The following is a 16,674-nucleotide window of genomic DNA, read 5'->3' as shown; positions in this document are numbered from 1 at the left end:
GCAAGACACACTTAAAAGACCATTCTCCATGCCTGGTACAACATAAACATCAAGGTTAGTGTCTAAGCATTGCATATAAAAAACACCCTTGCTTTTAATTGTTCCAGAAGAACCATCAGCAAGATGCAGGCTCTTTTCATCTTCAAGTGGCCTGCAGTTCAGGATCTGTCCTGAAGGAGGTACAAGATGATGGGTGCTGCCTGAGTCGATAATAAAAGTGAAACTGTCCTGTCCTTTGTTTCGAATCGTTGCTAAGGCAGCAGAAAGACGGCTGACAGGCTTATCTGGAGTTTTCCCACGTCCTCTGCCTCGGCGCTGCTGGCTGGTCCCACGACCACGTCCGCTGGGTTGCCTGGCACCTGGCTGAGTGACCTTGGCTGCTTCCGGAGCTGGGCAGAATCTCGCTACGTGCCCAGGCTGCTGGCACCGATAGCAAAGCCTTGTTGCGCACGCACTCACAGTGGATTCCTCAGTGCTTTTTACTGCACCCCCACTGGCTTCTCTGTGCCCACGGCCCCCCTTCTCAGCCGATTCTTTCTGGCGTCTCAGTTCCTCATCCGCCAAACTGTCCCAGGCTTGCTTGGCATTCTCAGCATTTTGCACATAGGGCAGTTGCGTAGTATCGCAGCTCATGGCAATGGCACATAGAGCCTTATTGTCTTTCCTGGTTTCTGCTGCAAACCTCTGTGCTTCAGCTGCTGAATTATCAGCGACAGGGGTTGGAGGATTTAACACACAAGTCCACAAATCCTTTGCTAGCAACCACATTCTGGCCCTTTCTCTCCACTCTGCATAGTTGTCGCCATTCAACCTCTGGAACGGCACGACAAATGACTCCTGTAGCTGCTCCGCCATCTTGTCCACCCCCGGGCTCCGTGTCTGTGTACTCACTCAGAATAGCTCACGTTGCTCCTCCGGGTAGACTGCGGATCCCAGCCTTCTGGTACAGGGTCTTTCTGCTAGCGAGTGCATCTATTGATTGCCGACTGCAAAACAACAGGTTTCACCCAGCTAGCTCTTTACACCGGCTTTCTCCACGGCTTTTACAGCTGCAATCACCTTTTATTGCTTTGGTGATTGATTAGGTTCTATGACCCATAACCTGTGACGGGTATAGGGCTCCGTTGAGTTGTTTATGACTCAATTAGGAGCCTCTGATTATCGCCCGGCGCGCTTCCTCTCCGCTTCTCTGCTTCCGTAGAACCGGGCTGGCAGTAAAACACACACACAGCAGAGTTCTTCTTCTCACACAGCGAAAGCTTGTATAGCCGTTGGATAAAAAGCCTCTTAAGAACACACAGAGTCCAAAGTGTTCTAATAACTACTTAAGTTTATTCTAGAGAGAAAATAACAAACAACCTGGTGAGAGCGCAGACATCTTGCGACCGTCTCCCAGGCAGAAACGAAACCAACTGCAACATACAGAAACACTTCTGGTACATTCTGTAACATGATCTTCCTCAGTGGTCAGGTGCTACAGTACACAGTTAACTCTTTAGTTACTTGTTACTCATCACAGTCACTTCTAGGGCCAGTCAGCGCACACTATGTTGAGGGCAGGGGCTTCTTGGCAGTGGCCTCCCTCCCTGTGCCCATGCTGGTCTTAGATAAGGCCTCTCCAGAGAGCGACTAGCAGGGCTGAAACTGTCCTTGGTGCTGAAAGCCCAGTCTCACCCTTCCTGCTGACTGAGCGACTGAGAGTGCATTCAAACACAGGGAATATTAATGTTAGTTTTCCTGAGCATAATCCACATGCGTTCCTCTCGTTTTCTAATGATCCTTTCGCACTGCAGTGCCTGATGTGTTATGGAACTGTGGCTTTTGGGCCGATACCCAGTGGATATCCAATGAAGCTGAACGCTGGCAGATTCAGGATGGATTTTTTTTTTTTAAAAAGGACCTATTCACGCAAAGCGGAGTTGAACTGTGGAACTCGCTCCCACAGGAGCCATGAATGGCCACTGACTTGAAGGACTTTATAGAGGGTTAGACAGCAGCTACCAGCCATGACAATTCTGCTCTGCCTCTGTGATCAGAGGCAGCAATATTCTGAATAGCAGTGGTTGGAAACCACAGCAGGGGAGAGTTCTTGTTGTGCTCAAATGCTGCTTGCTGGTTTCCCACAGGCCACTTTGAGAACAGGATGCTGGCCTAGATGGGCCATTGGCCTGATCCAGCAGCCATTTCTGCTGCTCTTGTGATATATTAGCACGTCATGTTACATTTCACTCAGACCAGTGGGTGCAGCTTTCTGCACACTTCTGTTCCTCCCTGAAAACATCAGGAAAGACCCAAATAGCATGAAGTTTTGACACTTTACTCCTGCGATTTCCCGGTTCAGGGGGCGGCAGCAAACTAATTCCCTCTCCCCGGAATCAAATATTGCGGAAATGAGCTCCGAACTTGCACTCTGCTCCATCAGTTTTCTGGAAGTGGCTTTTAGCGCTTATGAAAGCTCATGTAGAATATGGAAATTAACAATTAGGGAAACAGAATAAGCTGCCGTACGGTCTGTGTCCCATCCTCTTTGTTTTTTAAAAAATATATTTATTAAAGATTTTCACACATACTACAATGCAAAAAAATACAAAACACAATATACACAAACAAAAATACAAAAAACACAAAATACAAAAGAACAAAACACAAAAAATATATAAAAACCAAAACTTCTTATTTATAAACCTTGTTACTAATCTATTGACTTCCTCTCCCTCCTCCTGCTGCGCTTCTTTACATTTCATATTTAGTAAATTCTAAATCTTATATCAATTCTAAATTTACCTCAATGTTATCATTTTATTATATCTGTAATCTCTTATCATTTAAACACTCAAACTATAATCTTTCATCTTAATTCTAATATCTCTATCTTCTAACAATACTTAATTTCAAACCCTTTTACAACCTACAACTTCCTTGTATCTCCCTCACTACCATTGGATTAATCTATTACATGCTTATTTTTCAAATAAGTTCTAAATTTCTTCGTCTTCTTCTGCTGCTTCTTCGCTCCGGTCCCGGAGTCTTGCCGTCAATCAGACAGTTCCATAAATTCTATCAGTTTCTTCTGCCATTCATCCACAGTTGGTAATTCTTCATTCTTCCAATTCTTTGCCAATAATATTCTTGCTGCTGTCGTGGCATATCCTTTTTGAAGGTCCCATCCTCTTTGAAGGGGTGGAGAGCCTGTGACCCCAACTCCCACTAGCCTCAAGAGATGACAGTCAATGGTCAAGGAAGATGGGAGCCACACGCAGAGGGTTGCAGGGTCTGCTTCTGCGTAGCCATGCGTGTAAGATTGCACTGTCAGTCTGCAACTCAACTCACGCTTGCTTGGCACATCAGAATTTACTTTGGAGTAAACTGGAATTGAATCAGTTAGGAAGCCAGGGCAGCAGCACCAGTGCCTCAGAATAAAAAACTCACCTGAAGCTGATGGTGCTTGAGATCGAATGGCTGCAACCCAAAACTAGCATGAAAATATTTGCTGCAGTCGACAGGGAATTGTGGTGGAAAGGAGAAGGAATGAGCAGGCCACACATTTTCTGTTTAGACACAGCTGAGCCCCAGGCTCGGCCTGGCCACAAAGTTTAAAAGGAAAGATTTTGCAGTAATTTATTGATGGAGCAGAAGTAAAGGAACACAGCTGGGATGTCTGGGGTAAATCAGATTGTACCTTATCTGGATAACGTTTCAAATATTAATTTTATTAAAAAATCTGTAAACCGCTTTTCTCAGGCGAGGCAGTGTGTGCGAAGCAGATACGAAATAAAAACCTAATAATAATAATAAAATTCATACTGTGTCTCTTGAAAGCAAAGCTTCATCCAGACACAACAATGGGAAAAAGCCAGTTTCAAAGGTGGAGAACTCTTAGATGTGCGTGTTCCAGAGGGTTTGGCCACTTAATTAATATTCACGGATGTGCAGCCAAGCCATAAATATTGATAAGCAGCTGGGTGCATAAGGACCATTTGTCAGCTGCTATCAATTAATATTAACGGACGGCAGGAATGAAGATGGGGGCTATAAAAGGGTCATGTGATCACAATGAAGTGGGCGGGAGGCCTCATGAATATTCATGGCATGGCTCATGAATATGAATTATTATCATTATCCCACCCTTCCTCCCAAAGGAGGCCAGGATGAACGTTCAGGGAAGGTTAACTCACTATAGAGGGATGTTACTCTATTTCTCCTTTAGCAATTTGCACACGGCACCTCTGCCTCTCCTGGCCAGGAATCAGACCTTTAGGCTACATCCACACTCACCTTAATCCCAGCGCCAGATTTAGGGTGGTTGGGACCATTCCCTCGCACAGGGCACCGAGCGGAGGGGGTGCAAAATTGGGAAGATCCATAACTGAGAAGATCCATTTGGGGGCACCAAAGTTTGGCCTTGCGCAGGGCTCTGTATTACAAAAGATTAGCCAAGTCCGCCCTCACTAATGCCGGGAAATAATCTGAGGTCGCGCCAGGATTCTGGAGACTTTGTCGAGTGGGCACATGGCTGTGATAAGTGGCATGTCGGCCTGAATGGCGGCCGTGTGGCAGCGATACTGATGCAGTTTTGATGTGCAACAATGGTGTTCTCATTAGAGCATAGGCCACTCAAGTTGGGCCACCGCAGGGAAGGTTCCCAGAGGCCTTCTGTCGCAAGAGATGCTCTTCCTTTGAAAAGACGGCACCTCAGTGCAGAATATTATTATTTGGGGTGGGGTGGGGTGGGGGTCCCCTGAACAGTAGCACTGTTACAGCTTTTTATAACACTGGCAATGATTCCTTCCCCAAACAACACAAGATGTGCTTTTGCTGAGCAGATGCTGAGGACTCGGCATGTTTCCGTCTCCTGCTTCCCCCAGCGACCTTTATGCTGAAATGCTTGTACCTGAGCAGTGGTGGTGATTATGAAAAAGGTTAATCCCATTCGAAATGGTTCTGGCCCTCTGGTGAGACACACGTAGCAACTTTCTTCCAGCAAGTTCCTGAGTTTGACCTGCCGTCCGGCTTTGGAGAACCGTGCCACTCGTACGGGTGCATCACCCCGGTGGCCCCCACGTATAAGTGAGTCCATCACAGATCAGACGAAGCACAAAGCTGCCTTGTAACCACGTCTTTGGCCTCTCTAAACCTGCAGGCACCCGAGAGTTTGAGTCAGTGATTGAACCCGGAACATCCTGCATGCAAAGCAAATTGTCCCCTGCTGAGCTGTGGCAAACCTTCCCTAAGACTGTAGGGGGAGCCCTGGTGCTGGAACAAGTCAAAGGAGGCCCATCTAGCCCAGCACCCTGTTCCCACAGTGGCCAACCAGAAGCCCCAGCGGGAAGACTCGAATACAGGACCTGAGCACAACAGCAGCTCCCCCCACAACTTGTGATTCCCAGCAACTGGCATTCAGGGGCAAATTGCTACTGGGATCCACCTGACTGCACAATTATGCTCTTTCACTGAACTCTTTGTATTTTAAATGACATAGTTGAAACTTTGCAGAAACGTGTCATGTGTCATCTTTAGAAGGTATAGACTAGGGCATCAGATAATCCAGCCCCTGTGATTAGGGATCCAAGGATCTGCCAGTTTCAGATCTCCGTTTCTCATTTTCCCACTCTTTACTTGAATTCTCCACATTTCCACATCCGTTTGCAATAATAATAATAATAATAATAATAATAATAATAATAATACCCTCATGCAAACTCATCAGCAATTTTTTTTTGCCTGAATTCATATATTGCATATACCTGCTTTACACATTTTTGTAGCCAGCTTTCTCTAGAGCAATGCATTTCTGCACGTCACTTTCACTATGATGTGCATTTATAGCACACTTTACCCCAGAATATGCATTCCCCACACACACACACTTTACTTGGCTGGAGAACTGCACTGTTGAATTGGGGAAGCGCCTCGAAGTTGCCGCAGGCCAGTGATATCCTGGATCTCCCGCCGTCGGGTGCCGGCTCTCTGCAAGCGCACAGCGGAAGCAAAAAGCTGTAAGCAGCTTCCAAGTCCGCAGTGAACTGAAGTCCACTAGTGGGCTTCTGGCGCCACCTGGTGGTGAAATCCAAGACCATACTCACCAATGATGTGCTCAGGATTTCTCGCACACATTCAATTCCTACCTTTTCTGTCCTTAAGAGCCCCTGGAGTTTGCAGCGCCTTCCAGCATGCGGTTGTCCTTGGGTGCTCAGGCCCTGATGCGAGTCACGTGTGGGTTACATGGCAGGGGGCAAAGGCCCATTGTTGTTGTTGTTTAGTCGTTTAGTCGTGTCCGACTCTTCGTGACCCCACGGACCATAGCACGCCAGGCACTCCTGTCTTGCACTGCCTCCCGCAGTTTGGTCAAACTCATGTTCGTAGCTTCGAGAACACTGTCCAACCATCTCGTCCTCTGTCGTCCCCTTCTCCTAGTGCACTGTGTTTATTCAGGAACTGCATGAACTGAGCCAAATTCCCTGCTTAGTACAGTAATTGTAAAATCTCCAAACTAGACATCCGTTCTGTACTTTCAAACTAGCCACTGTAGTTTGTGCTGGGCTGCCACCTGGTGGAAGCAGAGTGTAACAACCGTGGCCTTTTAGTGACACCTGAGCAACCCAGGGTGAGGGCAAAATCAGAGATGAACTTCAGGGTTACCACTGCTGGCACTGAAGCACATATGGCCAGGCACTTTGACACTTAACCGAAACCCTAGTTTGGGGACAGCTATTATTACCAAACTGCGGAAGGCAGTGGAAGACAGGAGAGCCTGGCGTGCTCTGCTCCATGGGGTCACGAAGAGTCAGACACGACTAAACAACAACAACATTATTACCAGCTGGGGTTCTCCTGCCTGCGGGTTAAGCTCTGTCTTTTGCAGAAGACAGTCCTGTGTCTGCCTGGTTCACATCCAACCCCAGAAGAGGAGAGCATGGGGGGAGCAGGATTCTGGAGTTGCCCATCCTAACCACAAACTGAGCAAGTGCACAGCTTACCTGGTCACAGTCTTGCCCCGTGGCAGTGAGATGGATCACTATTCAAATTAGAGTCAACATTTCAAAATTTGCAGCTGCCCATACAAACAATCATGTGGGCATTTCATGCACATCATGCATAAAGGGTAAAGGGACCCCTGACCATTAGGTCCAGTTGTGACCGACTCTGGGGTTGCAGCGCTCATCTCGTGTTATTGGCTGAGGGAGCCGGCGTACAGCTTCCAGGTCATGTGGCCAGCATGACAAAGCCGCTTCTGGCGAACCAGAGCAGCACACGGAAATGCCATTTACCTTCCTGCTGTAGTGGTACCAATTTATCTACTTGCACTTTGACGTGCTTTCGACGTCACATCAATATTTGATGTGCACATCCATATCTTCCTTCAATTTCCTCTTCTGTTGGCCTTCTGGAAGTGTTACAAGACTAGGCAGCAATTTCCGAGGGACCGTTCCCTGAAAACAGGGACTGTCCTGCAGCAAGTTGGGGCAGTTAGAGAGTTATGCATGCAGTTGGGCCACGGTGATCCTAGTCAAGAGGAGGCCAGCCATTTATCCACCCCTGCTGGGAAAGAAGCCAGACTCCCTAAACCTTTCTCCTCCTGTCTGCTGGTTAAAATCAGTACTAGAGAAGCCCTGGTATGAGTGGCCTTCTCTGTGGCAGCCCCTAAATTGTGGGACTAGGTCCCCACAGAGGCACACCAAGCACCTTCACTGTATGACTTCCAGCAAATGCTGAAGAGGCATCTCTTCTCCCTGGCTTTCAAAACTTGGTGTGTGTATGTTTAGGACCCACACTATTTCTTTGATTGTAAGTAGTTTTAAGCTGCTTTTAACATTGTGTTTTAATTGTTGTATCCTACCTGCCAACCTAGCAGTTTGAAAGCACGTCAAAGTGCAAGTAGATAAATAGGTACTGCTCCGGCGGGAAGGTAAACAGCGTTTCCGTGCGCTGCTCTGGTTTGCCAGAAGCGGCTTAGTCATGCTGGCCACATGACCTGGAAGTTGTACAGTACACCGGTTCCCTCGGCCGATAAAGTGAGATGAGCACCGCAACCCCAGAGTCAGTCACGACTGGACCTTGTCACGGTCCGGTCGGCGGGTGGTTGAAGCCCTGGCTGAGGACGTCAGGACCAGAGGCAAGATGGTGGTGTAGAAGCAGGAACAGGTGCAGGGCTGAGGGTCCAGCATCAGAAAGTCGCAGGGTCAAAGGAGCAAGGCAGAGGCGAAGGTCTGGGAGTCAAGGAGCAAGGTGTCGGCAAGGCAAGGGTCCAAGGAGCAAGGAGCAAGAGGCCAGATGCAACCAGGCAGGGATAGCGTTGCTGTGGCCAAGAGCTGAAGGGAAATGCTGAGCTTTTATCCCTCCCAGCTCTTGCCACCAGGTGCAGTGAGTTATCAAGTGGCCTCACCTGAGTGGCCACTCCTTGCTTCTCCAGCACAAGCTGAGGCAGGCCCCAGTCCTGCAAAGCACTACAGGCCCCAGAGCCTGACTCCTGCCCATACTCCTGACAGACCTAATGGTCAGAGGTCCCTTTACCTTTGCCTTTGCACCTTAGGGTGAAGGGTGGGTAAGTAATACCGGTAGTAGCAGCAGTAATAATATTAATGGTTTTTGTTATAAGACAAAAAACTGCTCCCTTTCCCTTATGGGGTACCCATGAGCCCATATAGATTCCTTTTGTAGCTTCTCTATCGGTAGGAGAAAATAGCAGAGGTCAACCAAAGCAGGAGGGAGGAGGAACCCAGAACAATGGTGTGCAAGTTCCTATTTAGATTTTTGAAATTGCCACTGCCACCCTCCAGCTCAAGACCACCCCCCCCAATACATCATACATACGTCACAGAAGGGGCGGTCTACAGCAGAATCCTGTCTGGAAGGAAACCTGTTGGTGGGTTTAAGGTAAAGGTAATGGGACCCCTGAAAGGTAAGTCGTGAGGACTCTGGGGTTGCTCATCTCGCATTATTGGCCGAGGGAGCCGGCGTACAGCTTCCAGGTCATGTGGCCAGCATGACAAAGCCGCTTCTGGCGAACCAGAGCAGCGCACAGAAACGCTGCTTACCTTCCCGCTTGGAGCCACCTGCATCCTGTTGATGGTTTACCTGGCTGTTAATGGGTTTACCTGGAGAACCTGGCCATTCTTTTGTGATGATAAATTCTTAATTCCTGAGTCCATGTCACAGGCCCACCCTATTCATCCCCAAATGTGCCCTTAAGGCAGGATTTGTGAGCACAGAGACAATGGGGAAGCTTTTCCCATTTCCATCCAAACTGCAGAGGAATATTTGAGGTCACTGAAAGAGTCAAAATGGCTTTAAGACTGTCTGCCTGTACTATTTCAGACATGTGGTTTATATATTTATGTATGTGTTTGCTTGGTACATTTATGAACATTTATTTTATATCTTAGCCCTTATAATTCTCATAACATTGTGGATGAATCTCAGCTCTGACCTGCAAATGGTGCATTTGTTCACGCTCAGCTGCTTGCCTTGCTCCTCTTCTCTCTGTCAATGGAATGTAACATCCTTGGGGCAGAGATCTGCCTTTTGTTGCTGTTGCTTCTTCCAATTATACAGTTCTAATAATTTCCATTGTTGTTAAAATGCCCAACCCTTGCCCCACTCCCAGCAAGGAAAGGAAAGGTCTGTATAGTTAAAGCTATGGTTTTCCCAGTAGTGATGTATGGAAGTGAGAGCTGGACCATAAAGAAGGCTGATTGCCGAAGAATTGATGCTTTTGAATTATAGTGCTGGAGGAGACTCTTGAGAGTCCCATGGACTGCAAGAAGATCAAACCTATCCATTCTGAAGGAAATCAGCCCTGAGTGCTCACTGGAAGGACAGATCGTGAAGCTGAGGCTCCAATACTTTGGCCACCTCATGAGAAGAGAAGACTCCCTGGAAAAGACCCTGATGGTGGGAAGATGGAGGGCACAAGGAGAAGGGGACGACAGAAGACGAGATGGTTGGACAGTGTTCTTGAAGCTACGATCATGAGTCTGACCAAACTGTGGGAGGCAGTGGAAGACAGGAGTGCCTGGCGTGCGCTGGTCTGTGGGGTCACTAAGAGTTGGACACGACTGAATGACTAAACAACAACAACACAGTAACCTGGATCACACATGCCCCACTGACCAAGTGGTCTAAAGCCTTCAATTTGTTGTTGTTGTTGTTTTGTTATATTTATTTATATCCTGCATTTCCCCCTGACAGGGAATCAAGCCAGCTTATGGGCTAAAATACAAACAGCAAAAAATATATTAAAAAGCAATAGTTAAAAAGCAATTAAACATTAGTAGAAAGTGTGTGTAAGAGAGACACAGAGATCAAGAGAGATCACATACATAAATGACTTAGGCCCAACATTTCTCCGATGAAAATAGGGACATCCTATTCAATAATAGGGACCCAGGTGGCGCCATGGGTTAAACCACAGAGTCTAGGGCTTGCTGATCAGAAGGTCGGCGGTTCGAATCCCTGCAACGGGGTGAGCTCCCCTTGCTCGGTCCCAGCTCCTGCCCACCTAGCAGTTCGAAAGCACATCAAAGTGCAAGTAGATAAATATGGACCGCTCCGGCGGGAAGGTAAATGGTGTTTCCGTGCACTGCTCTGGTTCGCCAGAAGCGGCTTAGTCATGCTGGCCACATGACCTGGAAGCTGTACACCGGTTCCCTCAGCCGATAAAGTGAGATGAGCGCTGCAACCCCAGAGTCGGACACGACTGGACCTGATGGTCAGGGGCTCCTTTACCTTTACCTTTATTCAATTATTATTATTATTATTATTATTATTATTATTTTACTATTTATACCCTGACGATCTGACTGTGTTGCCCCAGTCACTGGGGAGCTTCCAACATGTATAAAAACATTAAACATTAAAAAACTTCCCCATTCAGGGCTGCCTTCAGATGGCTTGTGGGGTCAGGTAACCCCATACCCTCCAACATTTCCCAAAGAAAATAGGGACATCCTAGAAAAGCGGGACATTCCGGGATCAGATCAGAATCTGGGACAGCTTCTGTAAATCTGGGACTGTCCCTGGAAAATAGGGACACTTGGAGGGTCTGAAACCCCTTCTTTCCCTACAGACTCTCTTGGGTGTCAAGATTAGCAGAGGGGGCTTTCTTGGTAGTTCCTCCTCAAGGGTTGGCAGCCTGGGAGAGCGCCTTCTCTGTGGCAGCCCCCAAGTTGTGGAGCTTCTTCCCTGCAGAGCTGAGTCTGGTGCCTTCACTAGGCAGAATGCTGAAGACATTACCCTGGCTTTTGACACTGGATATATGTGTTTTTAGGATGCATCCTTCTAGATTCAGGTAGGTAGCCGTGTTGGTCTGACACAATCAAAACAATCAAAACAAACAAACAAACAAACATTGTCCAGTAGCACCTTAGAGACCAACTAAGTTTGTTCTGGGTATAAGCTTTCATATATCTGAAGAAGTATGCATGTACACGAAAGCTTATACCCAGAACAAACTTACTTGGTCTCTAAGGTGCTACTGGGCATTTTTAATTTTTTTTTATTTATTAGGATCCATCCTGTTTGTTATAACAGTTTCTGATTCTGAATTTTAAATAGTTGGAACCCACCTTGGGACATGCTGCTGAAGGGCAGGTAATGAATTTAATACTAATAATACTATCCCAGCTGGATACTGTAAGAATGATATAGCAATAAGAAACTGGTGTTTGAGTTTTCTTGTTTTCCTCTCCCCTCCTTGTCCCCTTTCCTTTTGTGTTGTGTCCTTTCATATTGTAACCCTGAGGGCAGAGACAGTGCTATTTTTTATTTTATATACTGTATATATCGTCTGGGAGCCTTTCTGGCTGAAGAGCAGCATATAAATGCTTTGAAGAAATACACATTCACTGGGTGGGTTTTTTGGGTGGTGGTGGTGGTGACTGGGGAGTCAATTACTCTTGGTGCAAGATGCCAATGTGCCCGACTTTAGGAAGGACAGTCCTGTAATTGAAATGCTGTCAGTGGGCCACCCTCTGTTTGAAAATATCCAGTCTGAAAGCCCATCCAATCCAATTTAGAGATCAAGAAAGTCAAAAAAAGGTCAGGGTTGGAGTTGCTCATCAACAGCAACCCCCTGCAGCAATTTCTATTCAAATGGTGCTCATTACTTCTTAATCGGCCTGTGCTCATTTAAAGTGAATCTATGTCCTCTTTTTAAGGATGCATTCCTCCTTAGGAGCAAGCGGCCAGCCTACCTCACAGGGCTGTTGTGAGGACAGGATGCAGAACCAGGAGAACTCCCACCCCCCGCCCCCAATCTCCTTAAACTGTAATAATGAGTATAAGATGTGGGTAGCGGATTTGAATTCTCAGTGTGCTAGGAGCAATTAACAAAAACAATGGATAGCTTGGAATTTCAAGGCATGTGCCAATAATTAGGACCACTCGCTTGCTTTGAAAGTTAGGGCAACTGTATTCTAAACCCAATCCTAAATCTTTAGCCACCTCCAAATCACATCTTGTGATTGCTGGATGCGTGCTTTTTAAATATATTTGCATTTCAAATACATTGCACTGGCTAAATACGGTAGAAGAAGGTGGGCTGTCTGTATCACTCCCCCCCCATTTACTCTCTCCGCCAAGAGGCGCAAATGGGGGGGGGGGGACCAAGGCCACGTGATCCACAGGGTGGGGTTTCCCCTCCCCAGTTGCTATGGCAACTGTCTGGGACATGCATTCTCCCCACCTCCCCACCCGCTTCGCTGGGCTTCTTGGTGTGAGTCCAGGGAGGGGCGGGGACAAAAAGCCCCGGAGCTGCCATTGGCGGGGGCGCGCACGTGACGCATGCAGGAATGCTAATGAATCCTGTCCCCCCCCTCCCGTCTTGCGCGCGCTGTCTGGGTTGGTTTTTTTTGGCATTCGCTGCTCGTGGCGCGCGCGCGGAGGGGGGCAGGCTGGCTGGTCGCTGCGCATGCACGTGGAGGTCAGGTAAGGGGGCAGGGCAGGCTGTCAGGGTGCTGGTGCTGGTGGGGGACATTGGGTGCGGAGGGGGTGTCTCCCCTCTTCCTCCTCCTGCTTCTCTTCCAAGGCCTGAGCATTGCAATGGTGTTTTTTCCTCCTTTTTGGTGGTGGTCGGGAGGGTGTCATTTGCGATGCTCTGTTGCAATAGGAACATGGGAAGCTGCATTCTTCCCGAGGCAGGTCATTGGTCCAGCTAGCTCAGTACTGGCCGCACTGACCGGCAGCGGCTCTCCAGGGTTTCTCATTCGGGACATTCGCAGCTCCTACCTGGAGATGCCATTGAGGTTTGGACCTGGGACCAAGGCAGCTCCTCATCCTCTGAGCTGTTGTCTTTCACCTAAATGCAAAGCGACGTTTTGAATTAAACCGGCACACAGGAAACTGCCTTGTGCTGAAATCATTGGCCCATCCATCCCAGTATTGTCTACACTGACTGGCAACAGCTTTTCTCGGTGTTCCCGAAGGGAGTCTCTCTCTCCTTACCTGGAGACGCCATTGGGGATTGAACCTGCATGCAAGGCAGATGCTCTACCCATTTGAGCTGCAGCCCATTGCAGCCCATGCAACACTGCATAGGGAAGGGAGATCTGCTCAGCTGGACTCCTGGGTTCTTGGGGGGGACAATGGTTTTCAGACTTTTTCAATATCTCTTATCAAGCATAGGTCACGGTGACAGTCCTAACTTAATGATCATAGAGGGCTTTTTGGGGTATCTGCTTTAAATTGAAAGGCCCTCAGGGCAGAGAACGGAGCTTTTACTGAGCTCTACGCAGTGCCATGCATGTAGAAATAAATATTCAGAAACCGGAGTGGCTTTTATGGATCAGGCCAGATGATTCAGAAATAGCCAAAGTGACACCCTATCCGGATGTTACTGGACTGTAGCACTTATCCCCCATGAGCACTGGCTGCTGTGACGGGGGCTGATGGGAATTGGAGTCCACTGACATTGGGAAGACAGGACATTGACTAGTGCTTTGTGGCAAACATGGCCAGATGGATGCCTTCCGGGTGCCCTTCAGACTGTTGCCTGGCCACATCTGTTACTCAGGGGTACATTGACCCTGAATGTGGAGGGTCCCTTATCTGTTAGTCGTGAAGGCTATCTAATAGACAAGGCCATGGTTATCGCCACATCTTACTGTGCCGCATGAATAACAGAATCATAGAATCGCAGAGTGGGTTCCAGGCGCCACCAGGATCATCTAGCCCAACCCCCAGCATTGCAGGAATCTTTTGCCCGACGTGGGACTCGAACCCATGACTCTGAGATTAAGAGGCGCCACCCACTTTAGCCCCCTGCCGCTTGCATGTGTCCCTCAAAAGAAGGTTCCCCATGAGGGAATGAAGGGCTTCCCTCGTTCTTGGACCTCAAGCCACACTTGTTCCAGCAAGCATTTGGCCCCTCGTAAGCTGGCGTGGTGTTGAGCATGGGGGGGGGTATCGGTTGCGGTTTCAAAAAGATTTAGGCCACCTGGCATCGTCGCTGAAAGATGGCGCCTCAGAAGTGGAAAGCCCCTGATTCCAATCTTGCACGGTGGCCTTTTTTTTTCTGGGAGCAGCGACACGTTGAGAGCGAGACAGTGCCGTGGAGTGGTTAGAGTGTTGGTATTAAAGGGAGACCTGAGTTCACACCCTGTGCTTGGCTGCAAGGCTTCCTGGGCATTCCAGAAGAACGGCCCGTCTCGTTACCTCCGACCACCCTCTACCTTGCAGAATTATGGAATTGTGTGGATGGGAGGCAGGAGACAGTGTGTGTACATTGTGGTGGGGGTTGAGCGGGGAACAGAAGGAAGGTCTGCTGTAATCTGCCTTGAAACAGAAACGAGGGGCTCTCTCTCTATTAAAGGCCTTATTACGGAATAGATCCAATGTCCCTTGTGGGAGGCATTGCCTTGAAATGGAGATGAGATGAGTAAGCTGCTGGGGGGGGGGGTTGAGCGCTGGGGGAAGGTTGAATTCTTAATTTTTGCTTGATGTCTTTTTCTCCCCCCTCCCTCCCTCCACTCCCCCCCCCCATATGGCAGGCTGATTAATTTGTGGCTCCTTAATGGCAAACAATGAGCTGAAGGGATTCTGACTCCTTGTCTGGAAGCGTCTGGTAGCTCCCAAGTCCAGGGTTTGTGAGGGTGGCATAATAGGGTTCCTGGTTTCCCATTCCTTATTTATTCATTTATTAAAAAACATTTATATACCGCTGCAGTTTATGCCACTATCAAAGTGGTTTGCAGCAATAGAAGCATCATGATCATCATTAATATTCATTTCGTTTCTATACTGCTCTATATTTTTAATAACCTTCCCCCCCCTACAATAAATCTATTAAAACGTTATAATCAGAATTTGGCTAAATGTTGCAGAAAGATGTATTTCTAATAGGAATAGGAAACTTTTCAGCAGGCGTTTAAAAGTTGGCCCAGAAGGTGCCCTTGTTTTACTCTGGTGTTCCACCCTAAACCAAAACCTGGGCTGCCATCCTATACCCGACTAGGTGAGACTAAGCCCCATGGCACACAAAGAAACTTACAGTGGTACCTTGGTTTATGAACTTAATCCGTTCCGGAAGTCCGTTCTTAAACCAAAGCTGTTCTTAAACCGAGGTGCGCTTTCCCTAAGGAAGCCTTCCGCCGCCGGTGCTCTTCCACCGTTCGGCTTCCGTTTGTAGACCGAGGTAACGTTTGCTAACCGGGACACTACTTCCGGTTCTGCAGAGTTCGTATACCAAATATCGCATTTTTCGCTCCATAAGATGCACCTGACCATAGGACGCACCTAGCTTTTAGAGGAGGAAAACAAGAATTATTATTTTTTTGCTTTCTTGAATTGTCCTAGGCATAGCAGCCAACTCCTTTGCCTTTGCCCCCACCATTAAATATTTGAGGAACTCGTGTACCCCACCCCACCCCATGTTGATGGGCATTGTCATTCATATAGTGTGCATGCATTTTGTCTTGAGATCAATTGCAGCGGTTCTCAACCTGTGGGTCCCCAGATGTTGTTGGACTACAGCTCCCATCATCCCTGAGCTCTGGCCTTGCTAAAGTGATGGGAGTTGTAGTTCAACAACACCTGGGGACCCACAGGTAGGGCTTACCTTGCCCCCCATATTTTATTCAAGTTGGAAGAGGGAGGGAGGGAAGGAAGGGGTGAGAGAGAGAAAGAAAGAGAGACAAGGAAGGAAGGGGTGAAAGAGAGAGGAGGGCAACAGGGAAGGAGCCCGAGAGCTGGTTTCCCGCTGCCTGCGGCTCTGGCTCTGGCTCTCGCCTTCTCGCCAGGCTCTCTCAGCCTGGTCGTAGAGCTGGCCCTGGTCTTATGGAGCGAAGGATACGGTAGTTCATAAACAGGGCTGTTCTTAAACCGAGGTACCACTGTACTTCTGTGTGGACTCTTATACCATTGCAGTGTTAGTGTTAGGTAGCTCTATGGCGCATTCTCGACAAGCACCTGGTCTTTAGCCCATGCACAACAACAGGAGGCTGTTCCTAAGCCTCTTTGCAAAGTCTTGCGTTTTGCAGGGAGGACTCGCACGCTTATTGTAAAGTAGTAATTGCAGAAAACGACTTCTCGGGAGTACCAAAGTCCCGCAGGAAAGATGCATCCTGGCGGCTAGGAACAAAAGGAAGAGCAAACTAGAGAGATTTCAAGGACTATGAATAAAATGAGATGGAGAGAGGGAAAGGAAGGAAAAGAGTAGCTCGCTACGGTCCCTGACTTCAC

At 48.0% G+C, this 16,674-nt stretch overlaps 1 protein-coding gene across 5 annotated transcripts in view; it reads left to right on the top strand.

Moving 5' to 3' along the window:
• Positions 1–12,801: 12,801 nt before the first annotated feature.
• Positions 12,802–16,674, top strand: part of PHC2 (polyhomeotic homolog 2) — a 55,651-nt gene continuing 51,778 nt past the window's right edge. For 4 of the 5 annotated variants that reach the window (XM_088671795.1, XM_088671792.1, XM_088671794.1 and 1 more), the window contains exon 1: positions 12,802–12,924. In XM_088671795.1, coding sequence (XP_088527921.1) covers positions 12,908–12,924 — 17 coding nt within the window. In that variant the 5' untranslated portion in view covers positions 12,802–12,907. The remainder of the gene's footprint in view (positions 12,925–16,674) is intronic. The other variant, XM_088671793.1, reaches the window with a different exon arrangement.

The sequence above is a fragment of the Zootoca vivipara genome, chromosome 6 (assembly GCF_965207765.1).
Source record: "Zootoca vivipara chromosome 6, rZooViv2.hap1.1, whole genome shotgun sequence".
Lineage (NCBI taxonomy): Eukaryota > Metazoa > Chordata > Lepidosauria > Squamata > Lacertidae > Zootoca > Zootoca vivipara.
Note: the sequence above shows the minus strand (reverse complement) of the source record. Positions and strands in the feature narration are given on the sequence as shown.